The following is a 16,145-nucleotide window of genomic DNA, read 5'->3' as shown; positions in this document are numbered from 1 at the left end:
AAGTGGTAGCTTTTAAAATTTTGATTTTCCATATTGCTTTTCTATAGAACTGAGTTAGTTGGGTTTCTGTTTGTTTTACATCTTGTAATCTTGCTAACTTTTCTGACTCTGGTAGTTTTTATAGATTGTGTAGGTTTTATGTGCACTCTCATGCTGTTTGTCCCACTCCTTGTGCCTTCTCTTCCCTCCTGCTCTTTGTACTGGTTGAAAGCACCCAGGACTGTGTGACATGAATGGAAGCGTTGAGGTGGCAGGAGTCGGCTCTCCGGCTCCAGGGGAGTTCAGTGTCTGGCCGGCACTGTGTGGTGTTTGTGCTGTGCTTTCTCTGGGCCTCAGTCATCAAGGAGGAAAGCAGTAGTTTGGGATGAGTTTGGAGAACCTATGGCTGTTCTTGCATGCGTGAATGTGGCCGTGTGACAGTGGCACCGACCGTGTCTTCTGATGGGTGGGCTGTGGTTCGGGGCTGAGGAGCTAGAGGGATCCCTAGGGAAGAAGGAGGGGCAGTTTAGGGCAGGAGTCAGGCTTGGGGCTGCTGGGCTGGCGCGGTGACAGTGACAGGCCACGCACTGCACCCCCGGCAGTGGGCAGAGTGTGTGTGTCATCAGCCAACAGGCAGGCGTGGGTGTTGGCCAGTGGGCCTGCCGCAGTGCACAACAGCCCTTGTTAGCGTCCAGAGCGTTTTTCCGTCATGGGAAAACCAGTCTTGTTTCTTTCCCTTTCTTATCCTGGTTTTTGTTTTTTCCCCTCATTTATACAAAGAACACAGTCATGAGCCATACAACTGATGTCTTCTGTGGCTTGATATACTCATTATAATCAGACACGTTTTACTCTCACAATATTTATTTTAGGTCCTTTTTGTTTTTCATAGCTTTAAATGATTGTTTTTAATGCATATTTAATTATGTGTTCCGTCTTATTGTTCACAGTTATGAAAGTGTTTGTACATTTATCTTAAAAAGTTTGACTTATTTGTTGATTCCCGAATTTGCAGTCATATTTTTGAAATGATTTTAACTGTTTCATTCTAACCTGATTCTGTGAGTCATTAGAAGATGAGATAAGATCAGTCATTAGAAGATGGGCTTGTGATTGAATTTTATGAAATGATTTGGTCATTTTTAGGTGAAATTGCTAAGTACTTGGAGACAGTGAAGTTACTGGACTATACTGAAAAGCCTCCCTATGAGAATTTACGAGAAATTCTCCTGCAAGGACTAAAAGCTATAGGAAGTAAGGATGACGGCAAACTGGGGCTCAGCGTTGTGGAGAACGGAGATCTGAGAGCAAAGCAGGTGTCCAAGGTGAGTCACTGCGGTTGCCATCGCAGCAGTTACTAGTTTCAGGAAGCTGGAGCCAGTAGCTGTGTGAGCAAAATAACAGCTTGCTGGACAATATAACTCAACTCCTCTATATCAGAACAGTGTAAAGAAATTATAGGAAAATAAATGTTTGTGTATATCTTACACTCAGCAAATGACTGAGTTCTTAGAGTGATTTGAATTGGTGCTAATCTGTGCTGAGGGCATCTGATGGGGCACTCGGGGAGGGAGGGCATCTGATGGGGCACTCGGGGAGGGAGGGCATCTGATGGGGCACTCGGGGAGGGAGGGCATCTGATGGGGCACTCGGGGAGGAGCGCACGCCCTTCCTCCCAGGTCCCCTCCGAGGGCTTCCTGGTTTGTGGAGACGGTCGGAGTGCTTCCCCATTAGGAAGTTGCTTGCATGGATGGTGTGGTGTGCCTGCCACTTGAACGTCACTTTGCCCCATGAGCATATTTGTGACTATAAGGAATTTCAGTTTTTGGAGAGAAATGTTAAGAAATAATAAACTCAAGGTAGAAATATTGTGTAGGCGAGAAAAAACTCTTCATACCATCTTAAAATGTGGATTTTATAGACATGCATCCCTTATTTACTTATTATTAACTGCTTGTAATAATTAACTGGTTTCCTTTATAATCTGAAGTTATCTAGTAAAATGTGTTAGCTGTTTTTATGTGGGTTAAGAAAGCTATTTTCTGAAAAATATTTTTATTAACTGTTTTGCTCTGTAAATTTCAGAATTCTTAGGAAATCTCATATTCCAAGCAATAGGAAAAATAGTTTAACATTTTTTTTTTGTTTTAAAATCAGAAAAGAATATTATTTTGTTAGGTCTTTTTAACTTACAGAGGAGATAGGGATTTCAAAATTGGATCATGAATTGAACTTTCTTAGGCAAATAGCAGGTCTCTGTAATTCCATTACAGAATCTGAAATTACCACCTTCATCTGTGTATTTCTTGCTATCACAAGTTCTGTCTTAATTGCATTTGCTTCATTTCTGTGGACCACAAGTAGGTTTCAAACCACGTAGAGGTTTGAAATGAAATGATGGCAGTGAGTCAAATGTTCCAGAAAAATAGTAAACTTATTTGCAAGCATGCATGCGTGTAACAGCCTGCATCTTGCTGCTGAAGACAGGCTCGCCTTGTTGAGATTTAAGGCCACTTGGCTCCGTGTTTCTGTCTGAAGTGTCGCTGGTTGAGGGGAGGGGTCTCTGGCAGGGAGCACCTCTTCTTGCCTTGGCCCTGCCGCCGGGAGTGGCAGTGGGAGGAGAGGCCATGTCTGCGTCCTGGCTGACTTGAGCCACAACAGGTCAGCTTGCTGCAGAGCCAACATCTGTGGACCCCCCTCGCCCCCCATGGCTGCACGCTCAGGTCAGCTTGCTGCAGAGCCAACATCTGTGGCCCCCCCTCGCCCCCCCATGGCTGCACGCTCAGGTCAGCTTGCTGCAGACCCGCTAGTGGATCGTCCCTGCCCGAGTGCAGCTTACGGCTCCAGCCGGCGCGGGGAGAAGGGCTCTGCTCCGTTAGCTTACTACCTTTTCTGTACTCACTGCTGACATACAGCCATTTGTATCAAAAAGAAATTGATCTTTTTTTCAGCCTTTCTGCATTCTTTTTCTTTTTTTTTTTAAGATGTAAAACTTTTTCCTCAAGTAAACTGTAGATGCCCTTAGCTTTAGTCACTAGGTTAGTACGCCGAACCTGAAACTTATAAATTTACCTATTTGTGTATATAAACATTTGGAGTTAATTAGAATCTTCTTGTGTAAATAAACCCTCCTGACTTCTCAGAAACTGTGTCCTATGTTAGATTTTGTAGTTTTCTTGTTCATTGTGTACTGTATATCGATTAGTTAGTTAACACCCAACTGGTGTCTTTGTTGCTTTTTTCCCTCATATATATCCTTTTTTTTACATTAACTTTGTTTTTTATTGTTAATAACATTGTTTTATGTGATACAGTTTTATAGGTACTGGGATTCCCCCCATAACCCTTCCCCCATGGTGGATTCCTCCACTTTGTTGCGTAACCACAGTTCAAGTTCAGTTGAGATCCTTCATTGCAAGCATATGCCCAGCGTAGAGTCCAGCCTCTTAATGTCCAGATAAGTTCAATGGTATATCCCCTTTTTTTGATTGATTCTTTTTCCGGATTTTGAATGCAATAAAGTCAATATATGTCCTGATTTTTTTTCTTTAAATTTATCTTTGGAAAGGCAGATTTCCGGAGAGAAGGAAGGACAAAGATCTTCCATCTTCTGGTTCGGTCTCTAGATGGCCTTAATGGCCAGAGCTGAGCTGACTGGAAGGCAGGAGCCAGGGGCCTTTTCTGGATCTTCCGAGCAGGTGCAGTGTCCTAAGGCTTTGGGCCATCCTTTACTGCTTCTCTAGGGCACAAGCAGTGAGTTGGAAGGGAAGTGGAGCAGCGAGGATACAAACTGGTGTACTCTTGTGGGATCCTGGCAGATGGAACGTGAGGATTCAGCCACTAGGCTATCACACTGGGCCCAAACCAGTGACTCAAGTGTATAACAAAATGCTCCAAAGGGAACCACTGGATAGATTATACCTACCCTGTGAAAGCAGTGTGTTTGCTAAAAAAATATACATTGCTTTGGGACTAGCAATCAGTGCTGATAACCAAGCAGAAAAAGTGTTTTCTTTTAACTTATTTATTGTGATTGAATTTTCAGATGTATCATTATTTTTTGGCATTTTTGAATGAGTTAACAGTAACTTTAGGTGCCTGCGTTCAGATGGTTATAGTAAACTCTTAACTCTTCACGGTTTTGTCAGAGTGAGAGAAAGTGGGACTGATAAGGACAGATCTTCCAGCCTTCATGTCAACATTGAAGCAGGAAAGGGGGGATGGACAGGGATGATGGCAGCTCGTGTCGGTTCGCTCCCCACATGCCCGCAGCAGCTTGCACTCAGGCTGACGCTAGAAGCCAGGACTCCATCACGTCTCCAATATGGGTAGCAAGAACCCAAGCTCCTGGGCCGCTATCCGCCGAGTCCCCAAGTGCATTAGCGGGAAGCTGGATTGAAAGTTGAGCAGCCAGGCTTGAGCTAGCATTCCCAGATGGGATGCATGTTCCAGGAGGTGAATTAGCCTACTCCGCCACAGCCGCCGCTCTTAACCAGGTTTGCAAATACGTTCTTTTGTAAAACTCTGTCTTGCAGGCATTTTAGTAAGATTTACTTGAATTAAACTTCTTTTGGACTGCAAAGTATAAGAAGGCCAATAACGGCAGCAAAACCGGAATCAACCATTAGCCGTGGTTAAGCATGAAGCTGTGACACACTGCATGTATGTGTGAAGATGCTTTAAAGAGTGAAATTCCATGTAAATTGTGATTGCTTTGCACAATTATTTTTAAAAAGGTTTATTTATTTTTACTGGAAAGGCAGATATACGGAGAGGAAGAGAGACAGAGAAGATCTTCCATCCAATGGGTCACTCCCCAAGTGGCCGCAATGGCTGGAACTATGCCAATCTGAAACCAGGAGCCAGGAACCTCCTCCATGTCTCCCACACGAGTGCAGGGTCCCAAGGCTTTGGGTCGTCCTTGACTGCTTTCCCAGGCCGCAAGCAGGGAGCTGGATGGGAAGCAGGGCTGCCTGGATTAGAATCAGCGCCCATATGGGATCCTGGTGCTTTAGAGGTGAGGACTTTAACCACTATGCTATTGCGCCAGGCCCTGCACAATTATTTTAGAGTACTCAAGGAACACAAAAGGGTTTCTAACAGAGCTTACGTAAGGACTGACTGACAGTTGTAGACTTGACCGTGTGTATGTGTCTCATGTTAGAATGAAGGCTGAGCTTACTCTTGTGCTTCAGTCTGTTTTAGAGTGCGTTTTCACCTTGAGAATGAAGTCTGGAGCAGTGCCATCCACGATGCTTGGTAAACACGTGGGGATGTTCCTCGCTCCGTGTGGCTGGAGGCCCGAGCTCTTGTGCAGTCCTGTTGGTTATGGCTTGGTCACTGGGCGCATGTGCAAGGGCAGTCACGCCGGTGCCCTCTAGGGGTTGTTCTGATTCCGATTCCTCCGTCCATTTATTCATTTCCTAACCCACTTCCTGAATTTTCTTTTCCTGCGAATTGTATCTGACCTTTTCTTAAAATCTGTCTGTAATTATTGATGCCCATTCAAATATCGCAATGTTTGAAGAACTTGAATACCTGAAGCCATCCAGCAGCCCGAGATGCTTCTGGATAAAACAACCTACTCCGCTCAGCAAGGCTCAGGAAACGAGGAACACCAGAGTCCTTGGGTTTCAGAACAGTCTGTACTGAAATAAAAATGCTTCTTAATTCCATTTTTCTGTGAACTTCAGAAGTTCCCCACAGTAGGAAAGAAACGGAAGATGGGATGGTGTGCTGGAGGACACAGCTGTGGGCACGGAGGCTCCGGAGGAAGCTGTGTGGAAGGACAGATGAGGGGGCTGGGAGCTGCTGTTGGGTGCCGGGGGCCTCGTGGCAGGCGCAGTGAAGGACACGCCGCAGGAATGTCTGAGTGCCAGTCTTGTGCCATCACCGGGGGCCGTGCCAGCAACTTCTCCTTGGTGTCTTTCTGTCCATGGAGTGGAATGTTAACTAAATTTACTAAATTGGTAAATGTCCATGTAGAACCTTTGGTTTGCTTTGCCTGCATAGAAAATGTGTCCTGTCTCTTCAAATGTCCTGTTTTTTATTAAGGAGTGTGATTATCATTTGTAGATTATAGATTTGTGTGATGATTTCGAGTGGCCTTAAGCAAGCAGTGCAAGATGGATTGCGGAGTCCTGCCTAGGTCTTTGTAATTGGAGCTCCTGTTCTCCGCCCGCTCGTGGTACTGAATGTGGGAGTGTTGGAGGCTGTACATTCCGAGTTCCAAGTAAACCTGTGAACTTGGCAATGGCCGGAGTACCCTTGTGCTGTGGGTGTGGCTGTGTGCTGGCGACTCTTCTGAGATGCTGTTGACACCATTGGAAGACAGCCTTTGGACGCTGGACTGGGGAAGCAGGGAGATGCTCTTGTGGCCTCTGACAGTTTTTATTGGTTTCTGCTGAAAGAGCTGTGAGTCTGCGCAGTGCAGCCCGGTAGCCAGTTGTGAACCTGAGTGTGCCTCGCCAGCCTGCCTTCCTGTGTTGCCTGGGCGTGAGAAGCGGCTAATATCACGTGTGATGTGTATGCTGACACTCTGAAATCAAAGTAATTTTTGAAGGTATTTTAGCTGTGCTGAATTAGAAGGGAAAAGTTCTCCGTTCAGTCTGTGTTATTGTGTGTTGTGCAGTGTTTCAGTTTCATTTATAAACGCAAAGTCCCCTGGGAGAGGAGTAGATGAGAGAGATTAGTAAAGTTACTCTGTTTTTGTGCAAACAATGTGTGTGTGCCGGGCAGGTCGGGCATGTGGCCTGAAGACTCGGAGAAGGAAGAAGCCGGTGGCCAGTTTGAAATTTTATTTATTGCCTTACAAAATGAATAACGCACTCAGCTACTATTGAATTTGCAGAGTTTGTTTTGTCTTGCCTCTTAATTGGTGGTTTATCGACTGTTGGACTGTCTGCCCAAAATGCATAATGTTGTCAGTAGAGTTAGCTGCAGCTGGCTGGCTGAAGTGTGGCTCGGTGCAGTGCACTGCCTTACCTACGCAGTGCTTAAAGCACAGGTGTTTCTTTTGTTGGTTGAATACTGTCTGATTTTCATTTCTATGTAATTTACCTGCATGGAGATTAAGAAAGCTCCTTTTTATTAAATAAGCTTGAAAACAAGATGAATGCACTAGGTTCTTGGGGTGGAATGTATTGGATAGCTCCTTTTATAATGAGCATTTAAAAATCTGCGCTCAAAAAGCTGGAAAATGCATTCTCTCCTGCATGGAAAGCAATGTAGTACTGGAATATTCCTCCTTAATTTTGATCTGGACGAACAAAAGTGTCTGTGCTTATTCCTGCCTAATGCATCACAGATCTGCTGACATGCTAACCTTGGAGTCCTGGCTGGCGTTCATCAGGCCTGCGCAGCGGCGGGGACCATGTACCTAACGCACTCCATCAGTGCCGTCTGCATATGGAAGCTCTCACAGGGGAGCTGCCCTGTGCCAGCTGAGGGTTACCTGCCCACTGCAGTTATTGTATGTAATTATCGAACCAATCTGTTCAGCCCAGCAGGGTTTAGATGGTAATCATGAAGCAACACTTTGGAGAAGAAAGATGTGAGCTCGCCTCTCCTCTCGTCACTTAGATGAAGTTACCGCCGCCCTGACAGCTATTGTGACCAGCAGTCCCTGCGCAGGCACATCTGCTAAGTGAATGCCTTCTCAGGGCGTGTCAGGTCGCCAAGGTGTCGCCTAGGCATAGGGGAGCCTTTTCTTTATGTGGCTGCCCTGGCCCCGCCCCTTCCGTAGTCACCTTAAGAATGTTGTGATGAGATGGTGGGATTAGCCGTGACACACAGAGAAAACAGCTCTGGCCGTTTCGAGGTTTTAGGGTAGCATGGCTTATTAGAGTCCGGCTCTCCCAGTCGGCTCTGTGGAAGAAAACTCGTTGTCCTGTGAGCGGGCGTTGCCCTCAGCTCTGCTCAGGCAGGCCTGCCGAGAAGACGTTGTCAAGTGGCCTCTGAGGAATGCAGGCGAGGCCACCACGCTGTGAGCCTGACCTCTTGGCCACGTCCTGACTCCCTGAACAGGCTCCAGACTGGCTGCAGGTGCCCACGGAGCCTCGGAATGCAAATGCGGATCTGAACACGCCTGACTATGAATCCGCCTGAAATGAAGTTCTTACGAAAATAGAAACGGAGAAAAGCCGGAGAGAAGCGGGAATTCCAGTGTTGGAGTTCTAGGGGAGCTTCACACTGCTCCTTTCCAGGGCTTTATGTCCCGCTTACCTAATGCTTCAGTAAAACCACCTCAGAAGACAAACATTTACAGTAGTCTTCTGTCACCTGCTAAGCAGTAGAATTTCACCTTCCGTGGTGCTGGTCTGTCCGCGAAGTAAGCGTGTTGGCTGCCTGCTTGCAGCACGCAGCCTTGCTGGGAACGCAGGCGGGCAGTGTCCTGGGCCGAGGGAGGTGAGGGCTCGTTGGTAAGGTGTTGTCTTCCTTCTCAGTCCTGAGAGGAAACGCAGCTTGCGTGAGGTACCCGCACAGGTGTCCCCGCCGTCCAGGCCAGCGTGTGCTTTGGTGCCTGCGCCCCCACCCCCCGTTCCTTCCCAGGGCTTCAGCACGCTGCAGCTTCTTCATGGGTGAGGCCTGTGGTGAAGGAGCTAGTCCTGTATTTGTAACAATTTGAGTTAAAATGAACATTTTTGAGTTCCATTTTTTCAGAAATGTAATTTTTGTGTATGTACTAACCTATGATCACTTTGTACGTTCCTTTATTTCTCTTTTTGAATTTTATGTGTAAGAAGAGAAAAAAAGCAGTGGAGGAAAGTCCAGTGTCCGTTGTCGAAGAGATGGAGTGCTCCAGCTCGCAGACGGAGGAGCCCATGCAGACCCGTGAGTACAGCAGTCCGCCCAGCTCCTCCCTGGGCGCGCAGACTCCCTCCCCTGGAGGAGCTCATTGTTTGCATCCCAGCATCTTGCTTTCATTGCAGCATCTCTGTGCCCGGTGTCGCAGCGGTGCTGTCTGACCTTCTCAGCATACAGTGGGGACAGGGCAGCTGCCCTCATCCTGCAGGTTAGGGACCCGCGGCCTGGAGCGTTTGTGGCAGCTGTGTGGAGCATGTAGTGTGTCGTCTGCTCAGCCTGACTCACAGCTCTGGCTCTTCATGTGCTCGAGACTGCCTCGCTCCACATCCCCTCAGCTGCTTGGCTGTTCCCCAGCAAGTCGGCCGCTTTGCTGTTCTTCTCAACTAGTTATGTGGCAAGGAATTAAAGCTTCATACTATCACTTTGCAAAGTACTTGAAGCAAAAAGCAAAGTGTAAAGTTATTGCTTTGATGTCTTATAAACTGATTCTGAAGATAGTTTTTTGTAAGATTTCTTTTTTTGTTGGAAAGGCAGATTTACAGAGAGAAAGAGAGATCTCCCATCCACTGGTTCACTTCCAAAATGGTCAAAATGGCTGGAGCTGAGCTGATTTAAAGCCAGGAGCCAGGAGCTTCCGGGTCTCCCACGCTGGTGCAGGGTCCCAAGGCTTTGGGCTGTTCTCAACTGCTTTTCCAGACCACAAGCAGGGAGCTGGATGGGAAGTGGAGCAGCTGGGACAGAACCCACACCCATATGGGATCCTGGTGCATGGAAGGCGAGGAGTTAACCACTGAGCCTTGGCGCTGGGCCCTCCTAAGATAACAGAGATGATGCAAGCAGAGGCTGAATCAGGGTTGGCCTTGGGGACAGCATAAATGACCGGTTACTGACCTGGGTTTCCATGGACATGGTTTACTTGACTCAGTGAAGAGAGGTCCAGTTCTGCCCACCATACCATTTAGCAATGACCGGAAAAGCTGTCGCCTGTCTTTCTTTTCTATGTTTTCTGTTTTATTGATCACGACATATTTCATTTGCGATGAACAAGTGTAACTGGTTTTAGCACCGACGCCCGATTGGGCAGGCCGGTTTCTCACATCCCCTTGTCGGGCACACTGTGTGATTAGTGCAAAGCAGAGGTTTCCATTTTCAGACAGTCAACTTCCCCATGATGTCGGTAGCATTTCCTTCATTCTAGATGACGTGTAGAACATCTTGAGGTTTCTTTGTACTCACCCAGATTTTGACGTGTCTGAACAGAGTCTCTGTAACCTCATCAAGCTTTTGAAGCAGTCCCATTTTCCTGCTGCCCACCCATTTGCTGCCGTTTCCCCCCGACCTCCCGTCTGCTCATCTTGTTACTAGGAAGTGAGCACTGCCAAGGAGCCATGCATCGCAGCATGTCCCAGCCAGAGGCTAGCAGCAGCAGCTCTGACAGTGAGTGGGAACAAAACCAAGGGGCATATTTAAGGACAGGATAATAGTTTTGCTTTGAAAAAGAAATCCGTGAAATTTACGGATGGTGCTTTCACCGGGCAAGTTCTGCCTTGTCCTGGTCACACTGACACCTGTTGGGTAGAAGGGGTCACGGCTGGGCGTGAGAAGACACTCGTGGCTTTTCTCTGCTTGCGGCCATTTCCTGAGCAACAGACTGACTTAATTTTGAAGAAAATGATTTTAAATTCTAATGGAATATAAAAAATGCTTTTTATAATCTAAGATTTTAATGTGAGACCCTCATACTGATGGTTTTCTTATGGAAAAAGTACATTCCTGTTTTTCTTACTTGTTAATGACAAAGAGAATAGACTCATATTTTAAAAAATGTTTCATTTCATCTCAAAAGCATAACAATATGGGGAGAGAGGTCTTCCTTCCATTGGACTACTTTCCAAATGCCTGCAACGTCCCAGTTGGGGCATGCCAGAGCGAGGGACCCAGAGCTGCTTCCGGGACTCCACGTGGATGGCAGGGCTCCCAGGATGCGGGAGCCGGGAGCTGCTGGAGAACCGGGAGGCCGGGGCTGTCAGCGCTGCTCTGTTTCACAGTGTGGCTGCCCGAGTGGCAGCATTTTTGCCCTAACTCATAGATATTTGAAGCAGAACAATGTAGGGTGGTTTTGTTTTTGAAAAGCTACTTATTTATTTGAAAGAATTAGAGAGACGGGGGTTGGGAAGAAGAGACACAAGGAGAGCGCTGTCTTCCATCTGCTGGGTCGCTCCTCGAACGGACGCAGTGGCCTCAGCTCGGCCTGACCTTGCCAGGAGCTTCCCTGAGGTCTCCCATGTGGATGCAGGGACCCGAGGCTCTAGGCCATCTGCTGCTGCTTTCTCAGATGCGTTAGCAGGGAGTCGGATCAGAGGAGGAGCAGCCATGACTCAAATCAGTATCCACATGGGATGCCAGCCCCGCAGGTGACAGCTCTACCTGCTGTGCTGCAGTGCCAGCCCCTAGACTGACTTTTTAAGAAAATAAAGAATAATCAAATTTTCCTTTATTCATATAAACTCTTAATTGGATTTCTTGAATGCTTTTTATTTTCCCATTGCAATTCATTTTTTTCCTCCAAAGTACAAGGCTAATTAAGGTATTATTATACTATCAAAATATTCAAAAACGAGAGATTCCATGAGATGGTGACATGTTGCTGCTTCTAGCAGAAAGGAAAGGCTGCCGGCTGTACTGCGGCTGTAACTGCGGCTGTACTGCTGCTGTAGGGAGAGCTGCCGGCTGTGCTGCGGCTGTAACTGCGGCTGTACTGCGGCTGTAGGGAGAGCTGCCGGCTGTGCTGCGGCTCTACTGCGGCTGTAACTGCGGCTGTAGGGAGAGCTGCCAGCTGTGCTGCGGCTGTACTGCGGCTGTACTGCGGCTGTAACTGCGGCTGTAACTGCGGCTGTAGGGAGAGCTGCCGGCTGTAACTGCGGCTGTAACTGCGGCTGTAACTGCGGCTGTAGGGAGAGCTGCCGGCTGTACTGCGGCTGTAACTGCGGCTGTAACTGCGGCTGTAGGGAGAGCTGCCGGCTGTGCTGCGGCTCTACTGCGGCTGTAACTGTGGCTGTAGGGAGAGCTGCCGGCTGTACTGCGGCTGTAACTGCGGCTGTACTGCGGCTGTAGGGAGAGCTGCCGGCTGTGCTGCGGCTCTACTGCGGCTGTAACTGCGGCTGTAGGGAGAGCTGCCAGCTGTGCTGCGGCTGTACTGCGGCTGTACTGCGGCTGTAACTGCGGCTGTAACTGCGGCTGTAGGGAGAGCTGCCGGCTGTAACTGCGGCTGTAACTGCGGCTGTAGGGAGAGCTGCCGGCTGTACTGCGGCTGTAACTGCGGCTGTAACTGCGGCTGTAGGGAGAGCTGCCGGCTGTGCTGCGGCTCTACTGCGGCTGTAACTGTGGCTGTAGGGAGAGCTGCCGGCTGTACTGCGGCTGTAACTGCGGCTGTACTGCGGCTGTAGGGAGAGCTGCCGGCTGTGCTGCGGCTCTACTGCGGCTGTAACTGCGGCTGTAGGGAGAGCTGCCAGCTGTGCTGCGGCTGTACTGCGGCTGTACTGCGGCTGTAACTGCGGCTGTACTGCTGCTGTAGGGAGAGCTGCCGGCTGTGCTGCGGCTCTACTGCGGCTGTAACTGCGGCTGTACTGCGGCTGTAGGGAGAGCTGCCGGCTGTGCTGCGGCTCTACTGCGGCTGTAACTGTGGCTGTAGGGAGAGCTGCCGGCTGTACTGCGGCTGTAACTGCGGCTGTACTGCGGCTGTAGGGAGAGCTGCCGGCTGTACTGCGGCTGTAACTGCGGCTGTACTGCGGCTGTAACTGCGGCTGTAGGGAGAGCTGCCGGCTGTGCTGCGACTGTACTGCGGCTGTAACTGCGGCTGTAGGGAGAGCTGCCGGCTGTACTGCGGCTGTAACTGCGGCTGTAGGGAGAGCTGCCGGCTGTGCTGCGGCTCTACTGCGGCTGTAACTGTGGCTGTAGGGAGAGCTGCCGGCTGTGCTGCGGCTGTAACTGCGGCTGTACTGCGGCTGTAGGGAGAGCTGCCGGCTGTGCTGCGGCTCTACTGCGGCTGTAACTGCGGCTGTAGGGAGAGCTGCCAGCTGTGCTGCGGCTGTACTGCGGCTGTACTGCGGCTGTAACTGCGGCTGTAACTGCGGCTGTAGGGAGAGCTGCGGCTGTAACTGCGGCTGTAACTGCGGCTGTAGGGAGAGCTGCCGGCTGTACTGCGGCTGTAACTGCGGCTGTAACTGCGGCTGTAGGGAGAGCTGCCGGCTGTGCTGCGGCTCTACTGCGGCTGTAACTGTGGCTGTAGGGAGAGCTGCCGGCTGTACTGCGGCTGTAACTGCGGCTGTACTGCGGCTGTAGGGAGAGCTGCCGGCTGTGCTGCGGCTCTACTGCGGCTGTAACTGCGGCTGTAGGGAGAGCTGCCAGCTGTGCTGCGGCTGTACTGCGGCTGTACTGCGGCTGTAACTGCGGCTGTACTGCTGCTGTAGGGAGAGCTGCCGGCTGTGCTGCGGCTCTACTGCGGCTGTAACTGCGGCTGTACTGCGGCTGTAGGGAGAGCTGCCGGCTGTGCTGCGGCTCTACTGCGGCTGTAACTGTGGCTGTAGGGAGAGCTGCCGGCTGTACTGCGGCTGTAACTGCGGCTGTACTGCGGCTGTAGGGAGAGCTGCCGGCTGTACTGCGGCTGTAACTGCGGCTGTACTGCGGCTGTAACTGCGGCTGTAGGGAGAGCTGCCGGCTGTGCTGCGACTGTACTGCGGCTGTAACTGCGGCTGTAGGGAGAGCTGCCGGCTGTACTGCGGCTGTAACTGCGGCTGTAGGGAGAGCTGCCGGCTGTGCTGCGGCTCTACTGCGGCTGTAACTGTGGCTGTAGGGAGAGCTGCCGGCTGTGCTGTGGCTGTACTGCGGCTGTAGGGAGAAGTCTGTATTTGCGATAGTTTGAACTTACAGAAGAAAGCATGTTAGTGAATTTGATTTTTTTTTTAAAGAAATATATAATCCCATGAATTCTGAGTTGAGGGCTTTGAGATTCTGTGTCATAAACGTGTTTCAAGAATGGCTGCCTCTAACAGCAGCTTTAGAAATGTCAGTTTCTTCATTAACAATTTTATTTTCAAACACAATTTATGGTTTACAATATGGTAAGAGATTTTTCTCCCTGTGTGATCTTTCAGAATGCTGTGCCGAGCAAAATGGGAGCAGCTTTCCTTTAATATCTATTTAGACCATTTTAAAAACGTGTATAATTTTCTTGATACACCTAAACTCATTTTGAATAGTTGGGGGTCTATTGTGTAAGAACACACTCTGAAAGCTTTCAAAATGTGTATTGTGTGGGTTTTCTCAAAGAAAGAGAGGGGGTGATGGGGTGGCTTTCAGGAAGAACAGAGGCCTCCAATCCTTTTATTTTTATGCAAGGCATAATTTTTACCAATTGAGAAAATTTGGTTATTTGCTGCAAGTAATTTTTCCCCTCACAAAATGATAAGCCATAAGAAAATGCATATTCTGGCATTTTAATTCCATACCGGCATTTCAGAATTGTACTAAAAATTAGTTAATGTGGGCATGATATTTTCTTCGGCTAAGGATGCTTTGTCCCTCCTGCTCCTGAGGGTACCTGTGAAGGACGGTGTTTTGGGGACGTTCCTGGGGACTGTTTAAGGAAAGCATGACTGGTCAGGAGAGTTATTTTAAAGGACACCCTACAACGGAATGTCTCACTTATATCTTAATTTTGCATTGTAAAATCATAGAGAAGTATTTTGGACTTAGTTACGTTATTTTCAGGCATCTGATTTTATACATCAGAGTTGGGATTAGACCTTTTACTCCAGAAAACAAGTTTGCTTTTGGCTCTCAACAACCGGAATTGACCGTTAGGGAGAAGGCTGGGCAGAGGTGGCAGAGCCTGCAGGGGCGTGGGCTGGCCACTTGCCACAAGGAGCCTTGACCCTGGATCGACGCGGTCATTGTGAGTGTGATGTCAGAGCGGGGGCCTGTGAGCACATGTGGATGTGGCTGTGTCATCGATGGGGTTGTGTCTCTGTAAAGGGGCTGTGGCTTTAGTTTTATGATAACTCATTATGTTAATCTCAGGATCACAGCATATTTTTCTCTGCTGAATTAATTCTAAAATCCTTCAAGTTTAAACCTAAAAAATATATTGCGTGATAGTCTAAATATAAGATTACCTTAAAAAACTGAGGCAAAAAACTCAAATTTTAAGTCAACCCTGATATGTAGGCTATCTGTTGTAAGTGGAGGACAAAATACATAAGTTTAAGTTTGCTTCAGTTGAGTTGTATGGCAATTGAATTGAAATTAACTTGGAGAAATAAAAAGGGTTAGTTTTAAAGTGCGTTTCTAGTTAAATAACTAAACCCCTTTTCCAGAAAACTTGGCCCAGTCTGTGGTGCTGTGCACAGGGGCGGGCTTTCTGCAGCAGCTGCTGGGCGTGCCCCCGCCTTCCCGGTGAGTGGGCTCTCGTAGCTGCCTCCCCGGAGTGAGGGCCTCCCCGGAGTGAGGGCCTCCGTGTTCACTGTCCTGTGTGGCCCTCACTGTCCTGTGTGCCCCTGTGAGGAGAGGCTTCCGTGCCAGGGTTGACTGGAGGTGTTCTTTAGCCGAGTGTGTAGACTGGCGTGTCTTCTGAGCCGTGACAGTTCACACAGCATCGGGACTCTGGGGGTAGCGGTTGTTGCGCTTTTCTGGTAACCCTCGTCTCTGCAGACACATCATCCGGTTTGATTTGTAAGTAGTAATAAGGACACAAAGTTACTTGTTTCTGTTCTTGATTTTATAAGTTAACAATTAGTGATTTTAATTTTTAAAATTTCTTCCTCAAGGTTCAAAGCTGAGAAGGAGAGTCCAGAAGTGAGCCGGACACCGAGGACACCTCACCCGCATCCGACTTTGCTTTTCTGAGTGTTTGGTTTCATGTGCGTCTTGTGGGAGTGATAGTTAAATAGTATTGTCTTTGAAAAACCTAAGCTTTTTAATGAAAATAAATGGCTTTTTGAGATTTATTAAAGGCTAATTTATGCAGTTTCAGAATCCTGAGGTGCTGCTGTTGAGGCGCTGCCACGTTGTGCCGGGAGACTGCAGTGCGTACAAGGAAAGGCACCGTGGTTCGCATTTTGCTAATCATGTACATTTCCCAGCGTCCAGAAAGATGTTTGGCAGTCTTCACTTTTTAAAAAATGCACAATTTAACATAAAGATCTCGTTTGCTTTATACAAATATATGATTTATTGTGACCTTAAAGTTTGGTTTGTATTGATTTTGTTCTGCCCCATAAACTTTTATTTGACATCTGTCATATAAGGCAGAGAGGGAAGAAGAAAAGAGGGCCCAGTGCGGTAGCCTAGTGGCTAGAGTCTTT

General features: G+C 48.4%; 1 protein-coding gene across 4 annotated transcripts in view; it reads left to right on the top strand.

Moving 5' to 3' along the window:
* The window catches only part of VRK1 (VRK serine/threonine kinase 1), a 65,248-nt gene extending 49,460 nt beyond the window's left edge, over nt 1–15,788 (top strand). For 2 of the 4 annotated variants that reach the window (XM_040975083.1, XM_040975085.1), the window contains exons 11-13: nt 1,126–1,304; nt 8,721–8,811; nt 15,609–15,788. In XM_040975083.1, the coding sequence (XP_040831017.1) occupies nt 1,126–1,304; nt 8,721–8,811; nt 15,609–15,640 (302 nt within the window). In that variant the 3' untranslated portion in view covers nt 15,641–15,788. Of the gene's footprint in view, nt 1–1,125; nt 1,305–8,720; nt 8,812–10,149; nt 10,600–15,608 lie in introns of those variants that run through there. The other 2 variants (XM_040975084.1, XM_040975082.1) reach the window with 2 other exon arrangements.
* Nucleotides 15,789–16,145: the final 357 nt, after the last annotated feature.

This window comes from Ochotona curzoniae, unplaced genomic scaffold (genome assembly GCF_017591425.1).
Source record: "Ochotona curzoniae isolate NIBS_2020 unplaced genomic scaffold, NIBS_Ocur_1.0 contig_2688, whole genome shotgun sequence".
Lineage (NCBI taxonomy): Eukaryota > Metazoa > Chordata > Mammalia > Lagomorpha > Ochotonidae > Ochotona > Ochotona curzoniae.
Note: the sequence above shows the minus strand (reverse complement) of the source record. Positions and strands in the feature narration are given on the sequence as shown.